This window comes from Pelmatolapia mariae, linkage group LG16_19, assembly GCF_036321145.2.
Source record: "Pelmatolapia mariae isolate MD_Pm_ZW linkage group LG16_19, Pm_UMD_F_2, whole genome shotgun sequence".
Lineage (NCBI taxonomy): Eukaryota > Metazoa > Chordata > Actinopteri > Cichliformes > Cichlidae > Pelmatolapia > Pelmatolapia mariae.
This window is the reverse complement of record NC_086241.1, coordinates 36,699,343-36,719,251: the sequence shown is the minus strand read 5'-3', so window position 1 is coordinate 36,719,251 and position 19,909 is coordinate 36,699,343. Positions and strand designations below refer to the sequence as shown.

Below are 19,909 nucleotides of genomic sequence, written 5' to 3'. Positions count from 1 at the left end.
TCTTAATGTCTTGCTGTAGCATTTCAGCCAGGTTGAGGTCTGGATTTCGACTGGGTCAGTGCAACACGTTGATTTCTATTTAGCAATTCTGTCTTATATTTGTTGGTGTATTAGGGATCAAAAGGGCAGACTTGTGCTGTAGAAGAGATTACGTTTTTGTTCTGAAAACTAAATAAATTCTTGTGCATACTACATTCACCCCAAACACTAACAGAAGTGAGAGAGTAAAGTACACTAACATCATCCATCTGTTCTTTTTAGGTTAAAATATAATCTGTTGGCACTCATAAAGCAACTGTCTGATGCAACTTTAAACAAATCTTACTTCATTCAGTCTGGCCTTGTCTAGTCTTACAGTAATCATTTGTTACCAAAGTTCACAAAACTTTTACAGTTTGTCTTTTAGATAACCGGAGAGGTTGCAGAGCATAACTTTGAAGTGCTAATTCATGCTATACATATTAAATCGGTGAATCGTAAACTCTATTTATTGCAGCCTCACTATGCTGCAGATTGAACACAGCCCACTCTTTGTTTTCATATTAACTTTACTTAATCTGTAACTTGTCAGAGGCAAAATGACAACAGTAGTGTAAGAAATCCTGCAAAGGCTCACCTGTCACTACACCAGTCTAAAAAAGCACAGAGGTTGAAAGGCAATTTCAAGGGTGAGTCTTTCTCATTTAAGTGATGACTTCTTTATGGAGTTTGTTCTTAATAACAGACTAAACTGTTCTTTTTAACAAATCTGTGAAAATAGTCATTTAACCCTGAAAATATCAATTCTTTTGAACTGGTCAGCTACTAGATTACTATGTTCAGCTGATTAGAGTAGACTGTGTCATACTAGATTAAGCTACCAAATCACAGTCTTTACTCTTTGGTAGAAAAAATGATAGGGCATTTTTTTTTTTATTTTCAAAGGAAGTGATGGAGGAGGAAAAGCCATGGGCACTAATTTCAGAGGTTGGGGGTCCACATGGCTACCTTGAAGAGCTAGCTGACATAGTGAAACAACACTTCCAGATCGTCTGCTACAAAGACTTTCTGCAGAACCCTGTGCTCCACGGTTCCAAAATCCAGGTTCTGCTGAGTTGGAAGTACTGCCCTGCAGCCAAGCCTTGGTTGCTCAGGTTGCTTCCCTGCCTTAAAGTTGTAGCCAGTGGAGGAGTGGGAATCGATCATCTGGATGTGCCATTCATCAACCGTCTTGGTGCCAAAGTGGCCAACACACCTGGTGTGGTCAGTGACGCCACTGCAGATTTAGCCATGGGGCTACTTCTGGCTTCAGCTCGCAACATTCTTGAGGGTGAGATTACAGGTTAACCAAAGTGGCCCAATGTTCAAGCAATTCTATAACCAAGACCAAATGCGTAATCACTCTTAACTCTTCAACAGATAAGCAGAATAATACTTCCTTCTTTTAGACGTAGGAGTAAATTGCATCATTTACCATGTTAACATGATCTAAAATGTATCATCTGTCAATCCAGACAAAATATTTTTTTTCATCATAGGTCACCAGATAGCTACAGACCCAAAAACTGTCCATATACCTCAAAATCTGATGGGAGTTGAAGTCACACGGGCGACCCTTGGAATCATTGGAATGGGAGAGATTGGTTACAAGATTGCTCAAAGAAGCAAAGGATTTGAAATGAAGGTTATGTATCACAAGAGGACCAGAAGGTAAATAAAAGAACACAAGTATACAGTGGAACCCCGACTTACGAAATTAATTCGTTCCCGAGGGTCTTTCGTAAGTCGAAAATTTTCGTAAGTCGAAGCACCCACCGCACCTTTTGAGTGCACGATAGGCTATAGGCTAATTGCTAACTGCAACAACAATACGTTGTTCAAGTGGAACAGTGAAGCGCAAGAACGAAAGCTAAGGGGGTTGTCACATGATTCGGAAGGCATTGTAGGCATTCTGGGCTCAGTCAGTCAGAGCCAGCGGGTTTCGTTACGCGGGCATTTTGCTGTAACACAGGCAGAAATATTGCCATTCAGTGCCTTCGTAACTTGAATTTTTCGTTAAATGGGGTATTTGTAAGTCGGGGTTCCACTGTATATGTATGTTTTTTAGTGATGATTTCATTAGTGTGCCAAAAGCCCTCAAGGATGATTAGTCAGTACTACTGTAGTGGTTGGGCTTTTCTACCCTTCCACATTTTTCTCTTGTTTCTGCCTATATAGAACACCAGAGGCAGGTCGAAGCAGCATCAAGACTTCAGAACAAAACAGACACAATACCAATGACAATAAATATGATTTAGTCAGACACTATATGACAGGAGTAGTTGGCATGGAGGTGGGCTTGCTTAAAACAGCTTAAATTAGTCACCCTCAGTTTCTATACTGTCTCCCTCAAATACTCTTCATGCTGTTCAGGAGCACCGAAGACGAGCAAGCAGTTGGAGCAAGTTATTGTGAGAACTTGGATGACCTGCTCAGGTGCTCAGACTTTGTCATGATAGCTGTAAATCTGACCTCAGAGACATCAGGCCTCATTGGCCACAGGGAGTTGTCCCTCATGAAGCCTACAGCAACACTGATCAACATCAGCAGAGGTGGGAATAATGTGTTTCCTGTACTATAGTGTTTAGTGATCACTGGTTCAATGTAGTAACAATTCTTTATAAACCTCAGGTCTGGTTGTGAACCAGGACGCCTTACTTGAAGCTCTTCAATCAGGAACAATTCGTGCAGCGGCCTTAGATGTGACTCATCCTGAACCTTTACCAAGGTGCTATGTCTGTGCATACAAAGTAACACAACAGAATCACATGTTCAAGCAGACTCATGCAGTGTTATCTGTGATTTTTCTTGTGTAGGGATCATCCATTGCTTGAACTTCCTAATATACTCATCACTCCCCACATTGGCATCTCAACCATTACCACAGCACGTGGGATGGTGAAGAAGATGGTCGAAAACGCCCTGGCTGGAGTGAAAGGGTTACCTGTTCCAAATGAAGTTCATCTACACTGACCTATCAAACTGTTAAATCTGACTTTATTTTTAGAATTAAGATCCCTCAAAAAGTAAGATTTGAACACAGTAAGTTGCAGAATAGTTTAAATGTAGGATCATATCACATGATATCTGATAGATACAAGTTGAAAAATGTCTTTGAAGCAAAGTTAATTATTTTATTAATTTTATATACAGTGAGGTCCCACCGGTGCTACCAGTGTTTTCATGACTGTGGTGTAAAGGTCAGCTATTAATCAGTGCTTGAACAAAATGTGGTATGTATTAATGAAAAAGTCTTTGAAGTAGAAAAGGAAATGCAACACTTTTCGACACACAAATGAAAACTTTAAGAGCCTTTTGGTTTGATAATTAATCTGCCAATTTAGAAGAACAAACAAGCTAAATAATCTCTCTTCAAATATTTTTATTGTGAAGCACAAATAACAATCACAAATTGACTGACATTGCTTCCCTTTTACAGTTTTGTCATCAAGAAAAGGGGAAAAACAAAGCGAACAAAAAACCCCCCCAAAAACAAACCAAAACAACAAAAACAGGAAAAAACAAAACAAAACACACAACCAAGACAATGGAAAGTACCAAAAAGGGCGTTCGAAAAACAACAACAAAACAAACAAACAAACAAACCCCCTCCCTACACCCTTCCCTTATCCCAGAGTGCTATCAGCTTATTTTAAGCAATGGTGAAGTCCACATAATAGCTCTCATTTGTTCATAGTTTCCAGGTGCTCAATGAGCGGCCTCCAAATCTGATCGAAGTCCTCCAGTTTGTCGTTTAAAATGTAGCGGATCCTTTCCAGATGAAGAGTATCTGTCAGTACTGAAATCCAGACTTTCAAGGAGGGCACTTCTTTTCCCTTCCATAGGAGGAGAATCAGTCTCTTTGCACACATCAGGCCATAGGACAGGAGGGAAATCTGTGCGCTCTTAAGTTTTTTAGATTGTCCCGATAGTCCAATAAGAATCAAAATGGGGTCAGGGTCTAACTGCACATCAAAAAGTTTGGAAAAAAAAGAAAAAACTGACGCCCAAAAACTTTGTAATTTGATACACATTACAAAACTGTGAAGCAGATCAGCTTCTGCACATTGACATTTATCACAGATGGGTGACGTTTCAGGAAATATCCGACGTAATCTTGTCTTCGAGTAGTGCAATCTGTGCAAAATTTTAAACTGAATTAACCTATGTCGGGCGTTAATAGAGCAGGAATTAACATAACGTAGCCCTTTAGTCCAGATATCATTATGAATTTCTGACCCTAATTCCTTTTCCCAAGCTGATTTTATTTTACCTGTATCCTTCTGCCAGAGTGACTGTAATATCTCATGTATAAAAGCAACAGCATGCTTTTCTGTTATACAATCCACCAGGCATTGATCAAGCTTACCTGGAGTTGCAGACTCAAATTGTTGTAGTTGGGACCTTACATAGCTCCTTATTTGAAGGTATCTAAAAAAATCACAGGCTAATAAGTTGTACTTCTCCTTAAGCTGTTGAAATGAAGCAAAAGAGCCCTGAAAATACAGGTGTCCCACATTTCGCAACCCCATTTCCTTCCAGCGATCAAATGTCCCATCTAAAACTGAGGGTTTAAATGCAGGATTAGCTGTAATAGGTGTCAAAAGCGAGAAGGCTCTGAGTCTATACTCTTTCACGATCTGTCTCCAGATTTGAATTGTATTGTGAATAACTGGATTACAGTTGTAGTACGTCTTTTTAAAACGAACGGGAGACAATGCAATTGCACCAAGAGAATAAGGCATACAGTCTTCTCGCTCCATGTCCAACCAACTTCCCATTATAACTGTATCATCTAGCCAATAAGCTATGTATTGCATATTAGCTGCGAAGTAGTAATTTTTAAAGTCTGGTAAAGCTAGGCCACCATGTATTTTCTCTTTACAAAGGTGGGCCTTTTTTATCCTGTGGCTCTTATAATTCCAGATAAAAGGGAGAAGGACTGAATCCAATTTTTGAAAAAATGTAGCTTTTAGATACACAGGGATATTTTGAAACAGATATAGGGAGACAAATCATTTTGATCGCATTCACCCTACCTATCATGTAAAGTGGGAGTGATTTCCAAAATTCAACCTCGTTTTTAAATGTATCCAGAATTCTCACAAAATTGGCTTCATATAATGACTTGTATGACTTAGTAACTTCAATTCCAAGATATGAAAATTTTTCTGACGTTATTCTAAAGGGAAGACGATTTAGTAAATCAAGATTACTGCATTTAATTGGCATCAGTTCGCTCTTCCCCCAATTTACTTTGTAACCTGAAAAAGAGCTAAATAAATCTATTGTTACTAGCACCTTAGGGATTGAGTCTAATGGTCTGGTTACAAACAGCAGAATATCATCGGCGTACAGTGAGATCTTATTGGAGGTGTATCCTGTATTGTAGCATTGTATTTCTTTATGTTTCCGAATTGTTTCCGCCAACGGCTCTAATGCGAGGGCAAACAATAAAGGGCTCAGCGCAAAACCTTATCTTGTGCCACGAAATAGCTTAAATTGTTCGGAAAGGGTATTGTTTGTGAGTATTCTGGCACACGGATTACTATATAACAATTGAATCCAGGAAACAAATTTAGGTCCAACTCCGAACTTACTTAATACTGCATATAGATATGACCATTCGACACAGTCAAAGGCTTTTTCTGCATCAAGGCTCAATATCACTAGGTCTTTATCTGGATCCCTAGAGGAATAAATAATGTCAAAAAGACGTCTCAGGTTATGAGATGCATGCCTTGCTGGGATAAACCCTGTTTGATCTGGGTGAACCAGTTTACCTATGTGAGAACTAAGTCTCCTGGCTAAAGATTTGGCCAGTATTTTCTGATCTGTGTTCAATAAAGAGATTGGTTGGTAAGAACTCACCAATTCTGGGTCCTTTCCTTTCTTTGGAATGAGAGTCACAGTTGCTTCATTCAGGGTCTGTGGGACTGCACCATCTTCCAAGGCCATATTAAACATTTTTAGCAAATATGGGGTTAGTAAACTGCTAAACTTTTTATAAAACTCGTTACATTGACCATCAGGTCCTGGGCTCTTCCCGTTTTTCAGGGAGCGTATGGTACTAATCAATTCTGGACATGTTAAGTCTGCATCTAGAAGTGTCCTGTACTTTTGTGCCAATGTAGGCAAGTTACATTTGCTTAGAAAATCCTGCATAATTTCAGGAGGTGCATTACACTGAGATGTATACAACTGTTCATAAAACTGTCTAAAAGCAGTATTAATATCCTTATAAGAATTAGTCAACGACCCTGAGTCTGACCTGATTGCATGAATGGCCCTATCACTTTCTCTCTTCCTTAGATTCCTTGCCAGTAATTTATGTGGCTTATCACCAAATTCAAAATAGGTCTGCTTAACATACATGAAGGCCCTGGAAATTTTATCTGAGAGCAAGTTATTGAGTTTATACTTAAGAGCTGATATTACTATGTAGCTGTACAGACGGTTGTCTGGCATTCTCAGAGTCCAATTTTTGTATTTGAACCTCCAACTGTATGCGTTCCATGTATTACGTTTTTTCTCAGACGACTGAAAAGAGATTACACAGCCTCTCACGTATGCTTTAAACGTCTCCCACAATAAAAGAGGTGATACATCGTCTTTGTCATTCATCTCAAAAAACAACTTGATCTGTTCTTCCAGATAATTGCAGAATGTTTTCCTCGTAAGAAGTTGGGGGTCTAATCGCCAGTGTTTATAATTACCACCTGATTCCAGTAAATTTAGTGAAATAGACACTGGGCTATGATCTGATATAAGGATATTATGATATTTACTACTTTGGACTCCATGTAACAGTTTACTATCTAATAGAAAGTAGTCTATATGGGAGTACGTATTATGAACCCCAGAGTGAAAGGAATATTCCCTTCCGGTTGCATTCAAGGTTCTCCAAACATCCACAAGACCCAAATTATCAATAAACGATTTCAGAAACCTAGAAGCATTCGATGGCGCAGTTCTCTGAGCTGACGACCTGTCCAGATAGGTATCTAAAACTAAATTAAAGTCTCCCCCAAGTATCAAATTTATAGTTGAAATATCCGGGATCAAGCTAAACGTTTTTCTAAAGAACTCTGGGTCATCCTTGTTCGGGCCATAGACATTCAGCAATGTGATTGGTATAGACTGAATTTCTCCTACCACCATGATATATCTCCCCTCCTTATCTGCCAGGGTAGATTTATGTATGAATGGCACATTTTTACGAATAATTATTGCTGTACCCCTTGCCTTTGCGGAAAACCTTGAGTGATAGACCTGCCCTATCCACTTAGCTCTAATCCTGCAATGTGCATCATTTTTAAGATGTGTCTTCTGCAAGAAAATAACATCTGATCTCAATGATTTTAGGTATGCCAACACTTTACCACGTTTTATCGGTTCACTGATGCCATTCACATTCCAAGAGCAAAAAGTTACAAGCCCTCTCCTGTTCACCCCATTATTTCCATCACCATCTATTGAGGCCATACTGTTACTGATTTATGTGTATTGTCCCGTATTGACTAGAACATTTTCTACCGATAGCACCTTCCCGCCCAACAACCCCACCCATGAAAATACAAAGTAAACACAGCAGAAATAATAAAAAAAGAAAACAAACAAACAGAAACAAAAAAAACACACACACACACCTAGGTCATAGCAAGGAGGGGAACCTGCCATCCTCCCAACAAGACCATGCGTACTTCTAACCATCCTCTGTCGCAACCTCCGACATAACAAGTGCCCTGTGTAGCTCCATAAAGACACTAAGCATAGACCAGATATCACAAAAAAAAGGATCAGAAGGTACATTATCGTCACTATTAAACAAAACAATACAGTTGTTCAAAAACAAGTTAAAGGGTGTCTAACTACCAGCCCTTAAAACCAAGTGTGAGACCGCAACATGTAACATTATTAACAAGTATAACGTTACTAACATATGCCTTTAACCGCAAGCTGCCCGGATTATTGACTCTTAGGTACACAGAGAAAAAAAACCCGTCAGTAATAAAGTGCTAGATGTCACCTGCGTAGAGGTTATTCGCGTTCTGGGTGGTGTATTGTGGCATTATCTGCCCTTATCTCACGTGGGACAGGATCCCGTGATCCTCCGTTATCCACGTCTCCGATGAGGCGTTCTGCATACTGTCGTGCTTTTTCCGGATCAGTAAAAAACTTCTCGATACCGTCGTGAGACACTCGTAGTTTGGCTGGGTAAAGAAGTCGTATTTGACCCCCGGTTTGTCGCGTAGCATCCTCCTCACAGCGGTGAACGTAGCTCGGCGCTTTGCCACCTCAGGTGGCAGGTCCCGGAAAATCTGAATCCGCTGGCCACAAAATGTTATATCCCGGGTGCCCATGACTTTCTTCATGATGTCCTCATAGGTGTGGCAGTAGTGAACTCTTACAATAAGATGTCGGGGTGGTTCGTTATCTCCGGGCTTCTTTCTCAAAGCTCTGTGGGCTCTGTCAATCACAGGTGTCTCGTCCAGACCAAGCGCTTCTTTTAACAGCCTCCCTGCACACTCCCTGGCATTCTGCCCGTCCTCTTTGCCTTCTTTCACCCCTACCACTCTTAGGTTCTGACGCTTCGAACGTCCCTCGAGGTCGAGGCATTTTTCCGAAAGCGATGTCACTTGCCCACGGAGCGTCTCAACTTTGTTCTCCAACTCCCGTATTGCATCGGATGAGCCGCTAGTCGTATCAGCTAGCTCTTGCAGCGTATGGCCATGTGACTCTATCTCGTTCCTTAGCGTTGTTATGGCTTTGTCATTCTCGGCTTTCAAGCTGGCTATCTCCCCTCTTAATACTGCTGTGACTTCTGAGATCTTATTTTCAATTTTGTCACAAATTTCAGCCTTAACACCTGCCAGTTCGGAGCGGAGTGCCGCAATAGCCCCCAACACTGTATTGTCTGTGCTCGTGACGGTTCCGCTGGCGTCTTTACTGTGGCCGGAGGCTTCACTCGGGCCTTCCCCGTCCGGCGTGTCCAAATTTGGCAAAACTTTTTTGGGCATTTTCAACTGGCCTGTAGACACCCAGCCACTTTATCAGATAGTAGTTTAAGTTACCTTCGGTTACTGTATACTTACAGTCTATTTGGAGTTTTAAGATTGAAATTAAGCGGAGCTACTGCCGTGTCTACCTCACTCACTCATCGCCAAACCGGAAGTCAAGCTAAATAATCTTCTAATAAGCTTCCAGTGAACACTTAAATAGAAACACAATGTCACGGTCCAGTGTTTTTGTTTCTGTATTTACTTTGATTACTTTGATTTTGTTATTGTTTATCTTTTCTAGTCTTTTGGTTTCTGTGTTCCATGGTTGCTGTCTCACCTAGTCAAGTCCGCATCTGTTATGTTTCCTGTCTTACTTTGAAAGTCTGTGTCCTATGTCATTGAACTGACTTTTTCTTCCCCTTGGTCTTGTCATGTCTGATTACTCCCAGCTCTGTTCCCCTTCTGTGTCTCATTCCCTCGTTATCCCTCTGTATATTTAAGCCCTGCGTTTCCGTCTGTTAGTTGCTGGTTCGTCTGCATGTCTACCCCTGTATTTCTGCCGTGTGTTTCTCCATGTTCCAGGTTTCAGGTTTCTCATTGCAGGTTCTTGTTCCTTTCATTATTATTTTGTAGCTGTTCCCAGTTTAGGTTTTTGTTCGCGTAGTTCCCTGCAATGCTCTGCTTTGGTTTATATTTTGCCTTTCATTGTTAATAAACTTTCTCACAGCTACGCTGTCGTCCGTGCTTGCGTTTGAGTCCAAATCCTCGTCCTCCAGACGGTCTGCCTCCCAGATCGTGACACACAAAGAAGATTCTCTCTGATCTGAATGAAGCCCTGCTGCATCCAGGTACCCCGTCTTCAGTAAATGACATTTCTATCCTACAGAATATGTTTTACTGTTGCCTGGATTGTATTCTTCAACATGAGTCCCAAATTCTCAAATTAATTTGTCGAGTGGAAAACAACTTGGTGTACTGTATACTGTCATGGAAATACTGTTGTAATAATCAGTGCTAATATTAAACAGAGTTAATATTTCAAATAATGAGGCCTTCAGCCAAAATCCGAAGTTCTGTTTCATTTTTTTTCTGCTTTTGGCTCTTCCCTAAAATCATCTCTCAGGCATAGTTCCTAGCTTTGAGCACTGAGCAGAAAAACTCTAAGTTTAATAATAACAACATTTCCAGGTTCTTCTTCCTCAGGACATGGAGGAAGTTTAGCCGCTGCTGGGCCTTCTTTACCAGGGTGATGGTGTTGTGGGTCCAAGTAAGATCAGTGGAGATGTGGATGCTTAGAAACCTGAAGGTAGAGACAGATTCCACCCGTTCTCCATTTATAATCAGACGGGAGTGGAACTGTCTGTGTCTCCTGAAGTCCATTATGAGTTCTTTTGTTTTAAGGACGTCCAGCTTCAGGTTCTCTACCTCCGCCCTGTACGCTGTCTCATCTCCATCAATGAGCTCAGCCATGGTGGTATCATTGGCATACTTCAAGTCAAGTCAAGTGGCTTTATTGTCATTTCAGCCATGTGCAGTGGTACAGTACACAGGGAAATAAGACAACGTTCCTCCAAGACCATGGTGCTTCATATAACAGACAATCAACACAGTACTACATAAAGTGCAAGTATGCAAAAATTGCAAAAAAACCAAATCAAAAGCAGTGCAACACCAGACAGAACAGAACGATACAGACACAACAGTGTATAATATAAAAGTGCAACAATGAGAGTGTGTCGTGCAAAAAGACTGAGCATTGTGCAAAATGTAACGTAATATATGAAGGTGTGTGTGTGTTCGTCCAGTCACTGAGTGTTCAGGAGTCTGACGGCCTGGGGGAAGAAGCTGTTCCACAGTCTGGCAGTAAGGGCCTCGGTACCTCTTGCCAAAAGGCAGCAGAGTGAAGAGTGTATATGAGGGGTGTGTGGGGTCCTCCACAATGCTGGTGGTTTGCTGTTGCAGTGGGTGCAATAGGTGTCCGTGATGGAGGGAAGAGAGGCTCCAGTGATCTTCTCAGCTGCTCTCGCTATCCATTGTAGGGTATTATGATCCAATACGATGCAGTTACCATACCAGACAGTGATGCAGCTGCTCTGGACGCTCTCGATAGTCCCCCTGTAGAAGCTGGTGAGAATGGATGGATGGGAATAACGGCGTTACAAGTAATGGCGTTACTTTGTTCAGTAACAAGTAATCTAACTAATTACTATTCTATCGTTACAACGCCGTTACCGTTACTAACAAGAAAATGCGGTGCGGTCGCGTTACTATTTTTCAACAAACAGACGGTTGAAGCTGTGTTCAGCTTACGGCAATCACTTTCTGGCCGACGATCACTTTTTGGCACAACACCTGGAGCTAAGGGGGCAAAACAGTCGCATGAGTGCTGCTGTTTGACTGAGGAAGAGTAAAGTAGTCGTGGTAAGCCAATCACATGACCACTTCAAGATGACAAAGCAACAAGGTGATATATACCTGTTGTGGCCATTTTTGTTGATTGTTTATAAAATGCAATTTGTATTCATTTGAGTTTTTTCTTTAAAGTCGTAAGAATATACTGAATAGGATGTATACTGATAGAATATAGTTTTGTTATGTAAATTTGTAATTAATTGTTGGAAAAGGTTTTGGAAGGTCATTGGTTTATTAGCTTATGGACCCTCCCATTAATCAAGAGATTAAGAGCACCCTGGATGGGTGTGGTAAAGATGTTTTGTTTTTTGTTTGCCAAATGTCAGATGGGAAAACGGGAGGGTTAGAAAATGATTTTTTGACCACTTTTGAAGTTGTTAAAGCAAATTGAGTTAACTTTCGTTTAATTTTAAGTTTTAAGAAGTTATTTGGCTGATTTTTGTTTATAATTTTCCACGAAATAAACGGCATATGATTTTTAAATAATGGAGTCAGAAGTGCGTTCTAAAACAAACCTCCCGTTGCCACCCACGGCCTTTTCTTGGACTTTTTTGGTGTTTGGAACGTAAAAGGCCGCGACATTTAAGTCAAAAAATCATTTTGACTCGCTTGGATGTCAACTTGGAAGCTGGGAAAACTTGCAAGATTGGACTTGGAAGATTGGACTTGGAAGATTGGATCTTCGTAGAATGGACTGAAAAAATGTCGCAAAGTCCGTGAGTAAATGCGAAACTTTGTTTGGATGAGCCGAGACGCTGAGCTGCAACATGAAACATTTGTATTAAACAATTATCTTTTGGACCTTGTGAAACGAATTTTGTGGTTAAAATGGAGGAACAAGAAAGAGAGCTTTTTAATTTAATTAAAAAACGCAGAGCGAAGCTTGGCGTTCTGACAAGAAAACGAAATGACATTAATGCTCTCATTGATGCTGGAGAGTCAAAAGTCTCCATAGATGAACACATGAAAACATTTAATGATTATTTGGGAGAGTTTATGGACTTACAGACTTCAGTTCAAAAATTGCTGAACGATGATGAAAAGGAAACAGATCACAGCGATTGGTATGAACCTAAGTTGATCGGTTTTAAAGACTTTCTGCATGAGATCGACACTTGGATTAAAATAGACCCTGATCCACAAAAGGATGAAGTTGCAGCCTCTAATGTTGAATCAAAGGTAGCATCTCATGACAGTGACATTGCGCCGCATGATAGTGTCTCACAAGTAGCGCAAGAAACGAGCGACATGATTTCTGAACGAGTTGCTAAACCTGTCAGCAAGGGCTCTAGTAAAGCGCCCAGTAATGTTACTGCAGCCTTAAGTTTAAGGAGTAAAAGCTCGCGTGCGGCTTCAATGGTGCTGATGGAAGCTGAAGTGGAAAGAGCCGCTTTGAAAGCGGAGGTGGACGCACTGCAAGAAAAACATGCGCTCGAACTGGAAGAAGTTCAGTTAAAAGCAAGAAAAGAAGCATTGGCTCTAAGAACTAAGTTGGTTAAGGCTGATGCAAAAATGCAAATTCTCACCTCTGCTCAGGATCGGCAGAGCCTTAGTTCCAGGGCTGAGGTTGAATCAGAAGGCGGGATTACAACTCCTTCTGGAACATCTACTGAGTTCATACCTGCTGCTACAGCTCAAAAGGCTCCAAGAACAAAGAAAGCCCCTTTAGTCCATTCACCTTTGCCAATACCCCTACAGACACATGCACCTGCTAAGGTTAAACCGGAAGGGGAAAGCCCAAGGCCAATCTCTTCTCAGGTTGATGTTCACAGCAGTGCCCTAACAGAGATTATGAGAAAGCAAAATGAGATTACTCAGATGCTTGTAAAACAACAGAGGTTGTCACTGCTTCCAGCTATAGAAATTCCTGTTTTTGGTGGTGATCCTTTGCATTTTAGATCCTTTCTTAAGGCGTTTGAGCAAGGAATAGAAACCAAGACTGATAATATGCAGGATAGGCTTTATTATTTAGAACAGTTTACTACAGGACAGCCAAGAATTTTAGTGAGAAGTTGCATGCACATGAGTCCACAGACAGCTTATGTTGAGGCAAAAAAGCAGCTTGAGTGGAACTTTGGTAACAGAGCAAAGATAACATCTGCATTTATAGACAAGGCTCTTAACTGGTCAGTTTTAAAGTCTGATGATGCTTCAGCATTACGAGCTTACACATTCCTTCTAAGAAGCTGCTTCAACACAATGGATGAAGCTGGGTTTCTTGATGAGTTGGAAAATTCAACCAATATGAGGATTCTTGTTTCAAAGTTGCCTTTTAGACTTCGTGAAAAATGGCGACTAATAGTCGTTGATATAACAGAAAAGTGCGATCGCAGAGCAAGATTTAAAGATCTTCTTGGTTTTCTTGAAAAGCAAACAAGAGCTGCATTCGATCCTGTTTTTGGAGAGAGTAAAAACACAAAAGAAAAGATGGCTCCAAAACCTTCAAAGGCACAGTTTAAAACTAAGAGCAGTAGCTTTGTTACTTCCGTTGCTTTAGTTTCAGAACAGAACAATGACAAACACAAACCGGAACGGATTCAGATAAGCCATGAAGATAAAGCGTTAGATCAAACTCAGTGCTTGTTTTGTAACCAAAATCATTTTTTGGACGTGTGTGACTCATTCAAACTAAAAGCCAACAAAGAAAAGGTGACATTCCTTAAGAGTAAAAGTTTATGCTTTGGTTGCTTACAGAGAGGCCACATGAGTAAAACTTGTCCACATCGTTTGACGTGCCACACCTGTAATAAAAATCACCCTACTGTTCTCCACATAGACTCAAAAGAAAGGCAGTGGCAAGCAGCTAAAGCTGAATGTAAAGAATCATCAGTCTCAAATGCTCTTGTTTCTTTGAACTTTGGTAGCCATACTGGGGCCGGGTCTAATGAATGTGCCTTGTCAGTTGTTCCAGTAAAAGTGAAGTTGGAAAATGGGATGAAGGTTGTGGAGACATACGCCTTTCTTGATCCTGGCAGCTCTGCAACTTTTTGCACTGAGGCGTTGATGATGCAGTTAAATGCATCTGGAAAGAAAGTGGAAATCATGTTAAAGACTATGGGTCAGGAAAGGCCAGTAAGTAGCTATAAACTTTTTGGTATGGAAGTAGCTGCTTTAAAACAGAATGAGTATTTGAGGTTGCCTGATGTGTACACTCAAAAGTCTATTCCTGTCACTAAAGAAAATATCCCTAGAGAAGAAAACTTAAGAAAATGGCCTTACTTAAAGGATGTTGAGTTGACACCGATAAATGCTAGCATTGGGCTGCTTATTGGTGTAAATTCTCCCAAAGCACTGGAACGTTGGAGAATCATTAACAGTGAGGGTAATGGACCCTATGCTGTGCTAACTCGTCTTGGTTGGGTTGTCAATGGGCTACTCAATCATGGTAGTGATGCTAGTTTTGTCCAGGTAAACCGCATTTCTATAAGTAGTTTAGAGGAAATGCTGGTTAAACAGTATAATCAAGATTTTGTGGAGAACCAGTGTAATGAGCGTGCAGAAATGTCTGTAGAAGATAAACAGTTCATGAACATAATGTCAGAGTCAGCTGTACTTAAAGATGGTCATTATTACTTGAAACTACCTTTTCGTAAACCTGAAGTAAGAATGCCAAACAACAAGCAGGTGGCTCAGCAGAGGGCGCAATATCTGCTAAAACGGTTTCAGAAAGATCAGTTATTCTTTAAAGAATACAAAGAATTCATGCACAATGTTAGTATGGAGGGACATTCAGAAATCATACCACAAGAACAGTTGAAGCATGAGGAAGGAAAGGTGTGGTATATACCTCATCATGGGGTCTACCACCCCCGCAAGAAAACACTGAGTGTTGTATATGATTGTGCTTCAACATTTGCTGGAACATCACTGAACAAAGAGCTAATACAAGGCCCAGATCTGACTAGCACTTTATTAGGTGTGCTGATTCGCTTTCGGCAGGGTCCAATAGCGCTTATGACAGACATTAAAGGGATGTTTCATCAGGTCAGAGTAGCTGAGGAACAAGTAAACTTTTTACGTTTTCTCTGGTGGCCCGATGGTGACATCACAAAACAGCTGGTGGAACATAGAATGTTAGTCCACATTTTTGGTGCAGTATCCTCCCCCAGCTGTGCCACCTATGCACTACTAAAGACTGCTGATGACAACCAACATCTGTACCCAGAAGAGGTTATACATACAATCAGGCACAGTTTTTATGTAGATGACTGTCTTAAATCTACTCAGTCTGTTGAGCAGGCCATCTCACTTTATCAGCAGCTTACTGAGGTGTGTGCCAAGGGGGGATTTAAGCTCAATAAGTGGGTATGTAGTGATCGCTCTGTCCTCTGTCAGATCCCGGAGGAAAATAGAGCCACAGGTGTAAAGATGCTGGACCTTAGTCGGGATCAGCTACCCACAGAAAGAGCTCTCGGTGTGCAATGGGATATTGAACATGATGTTTTCACATTCAGTATTGTGAACAAGGACAAACCACTTACAAGACGTGGTATTCTGTCCAATGTCAGCTCCATTTACGACCCTTTGGGTTTCTTAGCTCCAGTCATTCTGCCTGCAAAACAAATTCTGCAGCATCTATGTAAACTGAGGTTTGGCTGGGATGAGACAATACCAGCAGAAATGGCACAAACTTGGCAAAAATGGGTTGAGGATTTAGTTCTTCTTAACAAGTTTAGTATCAGTAGATGTGTCACACCCAAAGGATTTGGGGAGATAAAAAGTGCACAGCTGCATCACTTTTGTGATGCCAGTGAAACTGGGTATGGTGCTGTATCATATCTTAGGCTATCTAATAGCAAGCAGGAAGTGTGTGTTTCCTTTATTATTGGTAAAGCAAGGGTGGCGCCGTTAAAACAAGTCACCATCCCACGTCTTGAGCTGGCTGCTGCAGTTTTAGCTGTGCGCTTAGACAAAATGCTATCAGTTGAACTTAATCTTAATCTGAGTGAGTCAGTTTTTTGGTCTGACAGCACAACTGTGCTACAGTACATTGCAAACACAACCACACGGTTCAAAACATATGTAGCTAACAGAGTTTCCATCATTCATGCTTTGACAAAAGTTGAGCAGTGGAGGTACATTAGCTCAAAGCTGAATCCAGCTGATGCAGCCTCTCGAGGAATGACGGTTAGCTGTTTCCTGAAATCTTCCACCTGGATCAGTGGTCCAGAATTTCTTAGTAAACCTGTTGTTCACTGGCCTGTAGGCAGGAATTATATATCCGTCCATTTGGAAGCTGACCCAGAAATAAAAGGGGAGGGCCTGATGTGTGCAGCTGTGCTGAAAGAGGATGTGTGTCCCGCTACTAAGCTGCTGTTGTACTTCTCCAGCTGGACAAAATTAAAAAGGTGTGTGACATGGATCCTGAAAGTAAAAGAAAGACTTAAACTGCAAACAAAGAAAAGACAGAAGTTGCTGGACACGCACTGTGGAAGTCAAATATGTGCTAAACAAGCTGATAAATGGAACACTCTGCTCAAAGCTGATGATTTGTCCATGGCTGAGGAAGCTATAGTGAGCTTTGTGCAGAGAAAACATTTTGCTGATGAAATGACTGCCCTAAGCTCTGGCAATGTAAGGAAGTCAAGTCATCTGTATAAGCTTGATCCTGTAGTTACTAATGGTGTCTTGAGAGTGGGTGGAAGACTGAGCAAAGCAGATTTACCTGAGGAAACAAAACATCCTGCAATTTTGCCAAAAGAAAGCCATGTTTCAAAGCTTATTCTTCAGCATATTCACGAAAAGATTGGTCACAGAGGAAGAAATCACATGCTTTCAACCCTTCGCTGTCAATACTGGATCCCTCATGCTAATTCAGCAGCTAGAAAAATAATCAGAGACTGTATAGTGTGTCAAAGACAACGGCAAAAGCCAGGTGAGCAGAAAATGTCTGATCTTCCTATTGACAGAATCTCAGCTGATCTTCCACCATTTACTTATGTTGGTGTTGATTATTTTGGACCAATAGAAGTAAAGAGGGGCAGGAGTCTTGTTAAGAGATATGGAGTTCTTTTCACATGCCTAACCTGTCGTGCAGTCCACCTTGAGGTGGCACATTTTCTTGATACAGGTTCCTGCATTAATGCCATCAGGAGATTCATCTGCCGCAGAGGACAAGTCAAGGAAATCTGGTCAGACAATGGAACCAACTTTGTCAGCTCAAATCGTGAGTTAAAACAAGCTATGTTAGAGCTAAACCAAGGTAAAATCCAAAAAGGTTTAGCACAGGATGGCATAAAGTGGACCTTTAACCCACCTTATGGGGCCCATCATGGTGGAGTATGGGAGCGCTTGGTGCAAGAAATAAAGAGAATATTATGCTCTATCACAAACCAGCAAGTACTCGATGATGAAACCTTGCATACAGTTTTGTGTGAAGTGGAGGCTATACTGAATGACCGCCCAATCACACCTTCTTCTGACGATCCCAATGATGTAGAAGCTCTTACTCCAAATCACTTGCTCCAGTTAAAAGGCAAACCTGTGCTGCCACCAGGTTTATTCAAAAAAGAGGATCTGTATCTGCGAAGACGATGGAAACAAGCCCAGTATATTGTGGATCTATTCTGGAAAAGGTGGGTGAAAGAATACCTTCCTATGTTGCAGGAACGACAGAAATGGAACAAGATTCATAGGAACTTTTGCATTGGTGATGTTGTGCTTATTGTTGATGGAGCTGCACCAAGAAATTCTTGGCCCATTGGCCGCATCACTGAAACCATGGCCGATGCACACGGAGTAGTTCGCCGTGTTAGAGTTAAGACACGAACAAATGAGCTGGAGAGGCCAATCAACAAAATATGTCTCCTGGTGGAGGCCATCTAGAGGAAACAATGAATGTTTGCCTCCAACTGAGCCAAGTTCTGGAACCTCTGGCTCTACATTTACACTGACACTCACTTTGCTCTACACTCCATTATGCAACATACACCTTTTTTCAATACACACAAAGCAAACACTTGAACAACAGAGACTTGGAATCATAGAACACTGACCTTTCAGTTTGTTTGTTTTTTAAGAAGACATATGGACTACTGAAGAAAATTATTGGTATTGCATTTTGTGATGGCCACTTAGATATAATTCATGTTACACAGGAATTAGGGGCCGGAATGTTGTGGCCATTTTTGTTGATTGTTTATAAAATGCAATTTGTATTCATTTGAGTTTTTTCTTTAAAGTCGTAAGAATATACTGAATAGGATGTATACTGATAGAATATAGTTTTGTTATGTAAATTTGTAATTAATTGTTGGAAAAGGTTTTGGAAGGTCATTGGTTTATTAGCTTATGGACCCTCCCATTAATCAAGAGATTAAGAGCACCCTGGATGGGTGTGGTAAAGATGTTTTGTTTTTTGTTTGCCAAATGTCAGATGGGAAAACGGGAGGGTTAGAAAATGATTTTTTGACCACTTTTGAAGTTGTTAAAGCAAATTAAGTTAACTTTTGTTTAATTTTAAGTTTTAAGAAGTTATTTGGCTGATTTTTGTTTATAATTTTCCACGAAATAAACGGCATATGATTTTTAAATAATGGAGTCAGAAGTGCGTTCTAAAACAAACCTCCCGTTGCCACCCACGGCCTTTTCTTGGACTTTTTTGGTGTTTGGAACGTAAAAGGCCGCGACAATACCAGTTTTAAATTGATAAGCAATATATACGTGTGTTTTTTCCTCAATAGTTTCGTCACGTTTACTGTCTAAGGACAGCGCTAGCAAGCACTCTCTGCTTATGAGCAAAAAAAACAAAACAAAACAAAAACAACCCGTTGGTGTTGGTGGAAAAATGCACCACATCGACCAATGAAAAAATGATATGGCAACATGACATTTGGTTGTTTAGGAAGAGGGGGAAGTTTTAGGAGTGACGGCGAGAGAGAGAGAGAGAGAGAGACAGCAGAAAAAGAGAGAGAGCGAGTTTTGAGATGTGAGAGATTTGTGACGTTTAGCGTGTTTGGAGTATGTAGTTAATGTGTTGTCTTGTGTAGTTAGTGTGTAGTGTTTTGGGTAGATGTGTTGTGTGTCAGAACAATGAGGCGACTGCTGTCTCCAGGTAGAAAAAAGAGTGATACACCTGCTGCTGTCAGACCTGCAGGTATCAGGCTGTGATGTTCTCCTTTATAGTGGACAGAAATATTTGCAGTGGCACAAATAATTTGTGTGGCATCTTATTGAATTCAGAACAGCTGATTGTTCTGTAAATAGTTTGAAATGGTTATTAAAAAATGTTTATGTTTTTTGTCTGATTTCAGATCAATTGTGTTAATACAGTATGTCAAAATGAAAACATAACTGTAAATTCAGACACATGAGGTTGTGCTGAAAAGGATGATACCAAACAAGGCAAAGTAAATAGTTTTTAAAGGTGAAATGTGGAGAGAAAATCATAAGTGGTTAAAAATGGCCAATTATACCCTGGACCCCAGAGGGTTAAACTTTTTTTTTAAAGTAGCACAATAGTTACTTTTCAAGTAATT

The 19,909-nt window shown here is 40.7% G+C and overlaps 2 protein-coding genes across 2 annotated transcripts; both read left to right on the top strand.

The window, feature by feature from the left end:
• The first annotated feature begins 927 nt into the window (after window positions 1-927).
• LOC134646319 (probable 2-ketogluconate reductase) lies at window positions 928-8,719 on the top strand. Its single transcript, XM_063500182.1, has 6 exons — window positions 928-1,309; window positions 1,518-1,689; window positions 2,392-2,570; window positions 2,650-2,746; window positions 2,835-2,976; window positions 8,501-8,719. Exons 1-6 carry the CDS (start codon window positions 931-933, stop codon window positions 8,717-8,719), a joined length of 1,188 nt encoding a protein of 395 aa, XP_063356252.1. The 5' UTR covers window positions 928-930.
• A 6,974-nt stretch (window positions 8,720-15,693) lies between these two features.
• On the top strand, window positions 15,694-18,257 carry LOC135933837 (uncharacterized). Its single transcript, XM_065472068.1, has 2 exons — window positions 15,694-16,559; window positions 18,039-18,257. Exons 1-2 carry the CDS (start codon window positions 15,801-15,803, stop codon window positions 18,255-18,257), a joined length of 978 nt encoding a protein of 325 aa, XP_065328140.1. The 5' UTR covers window positions 15,694-15,800.
• Window positions 18,258-19,909: the final 1,652 nt, after the last annotated feature.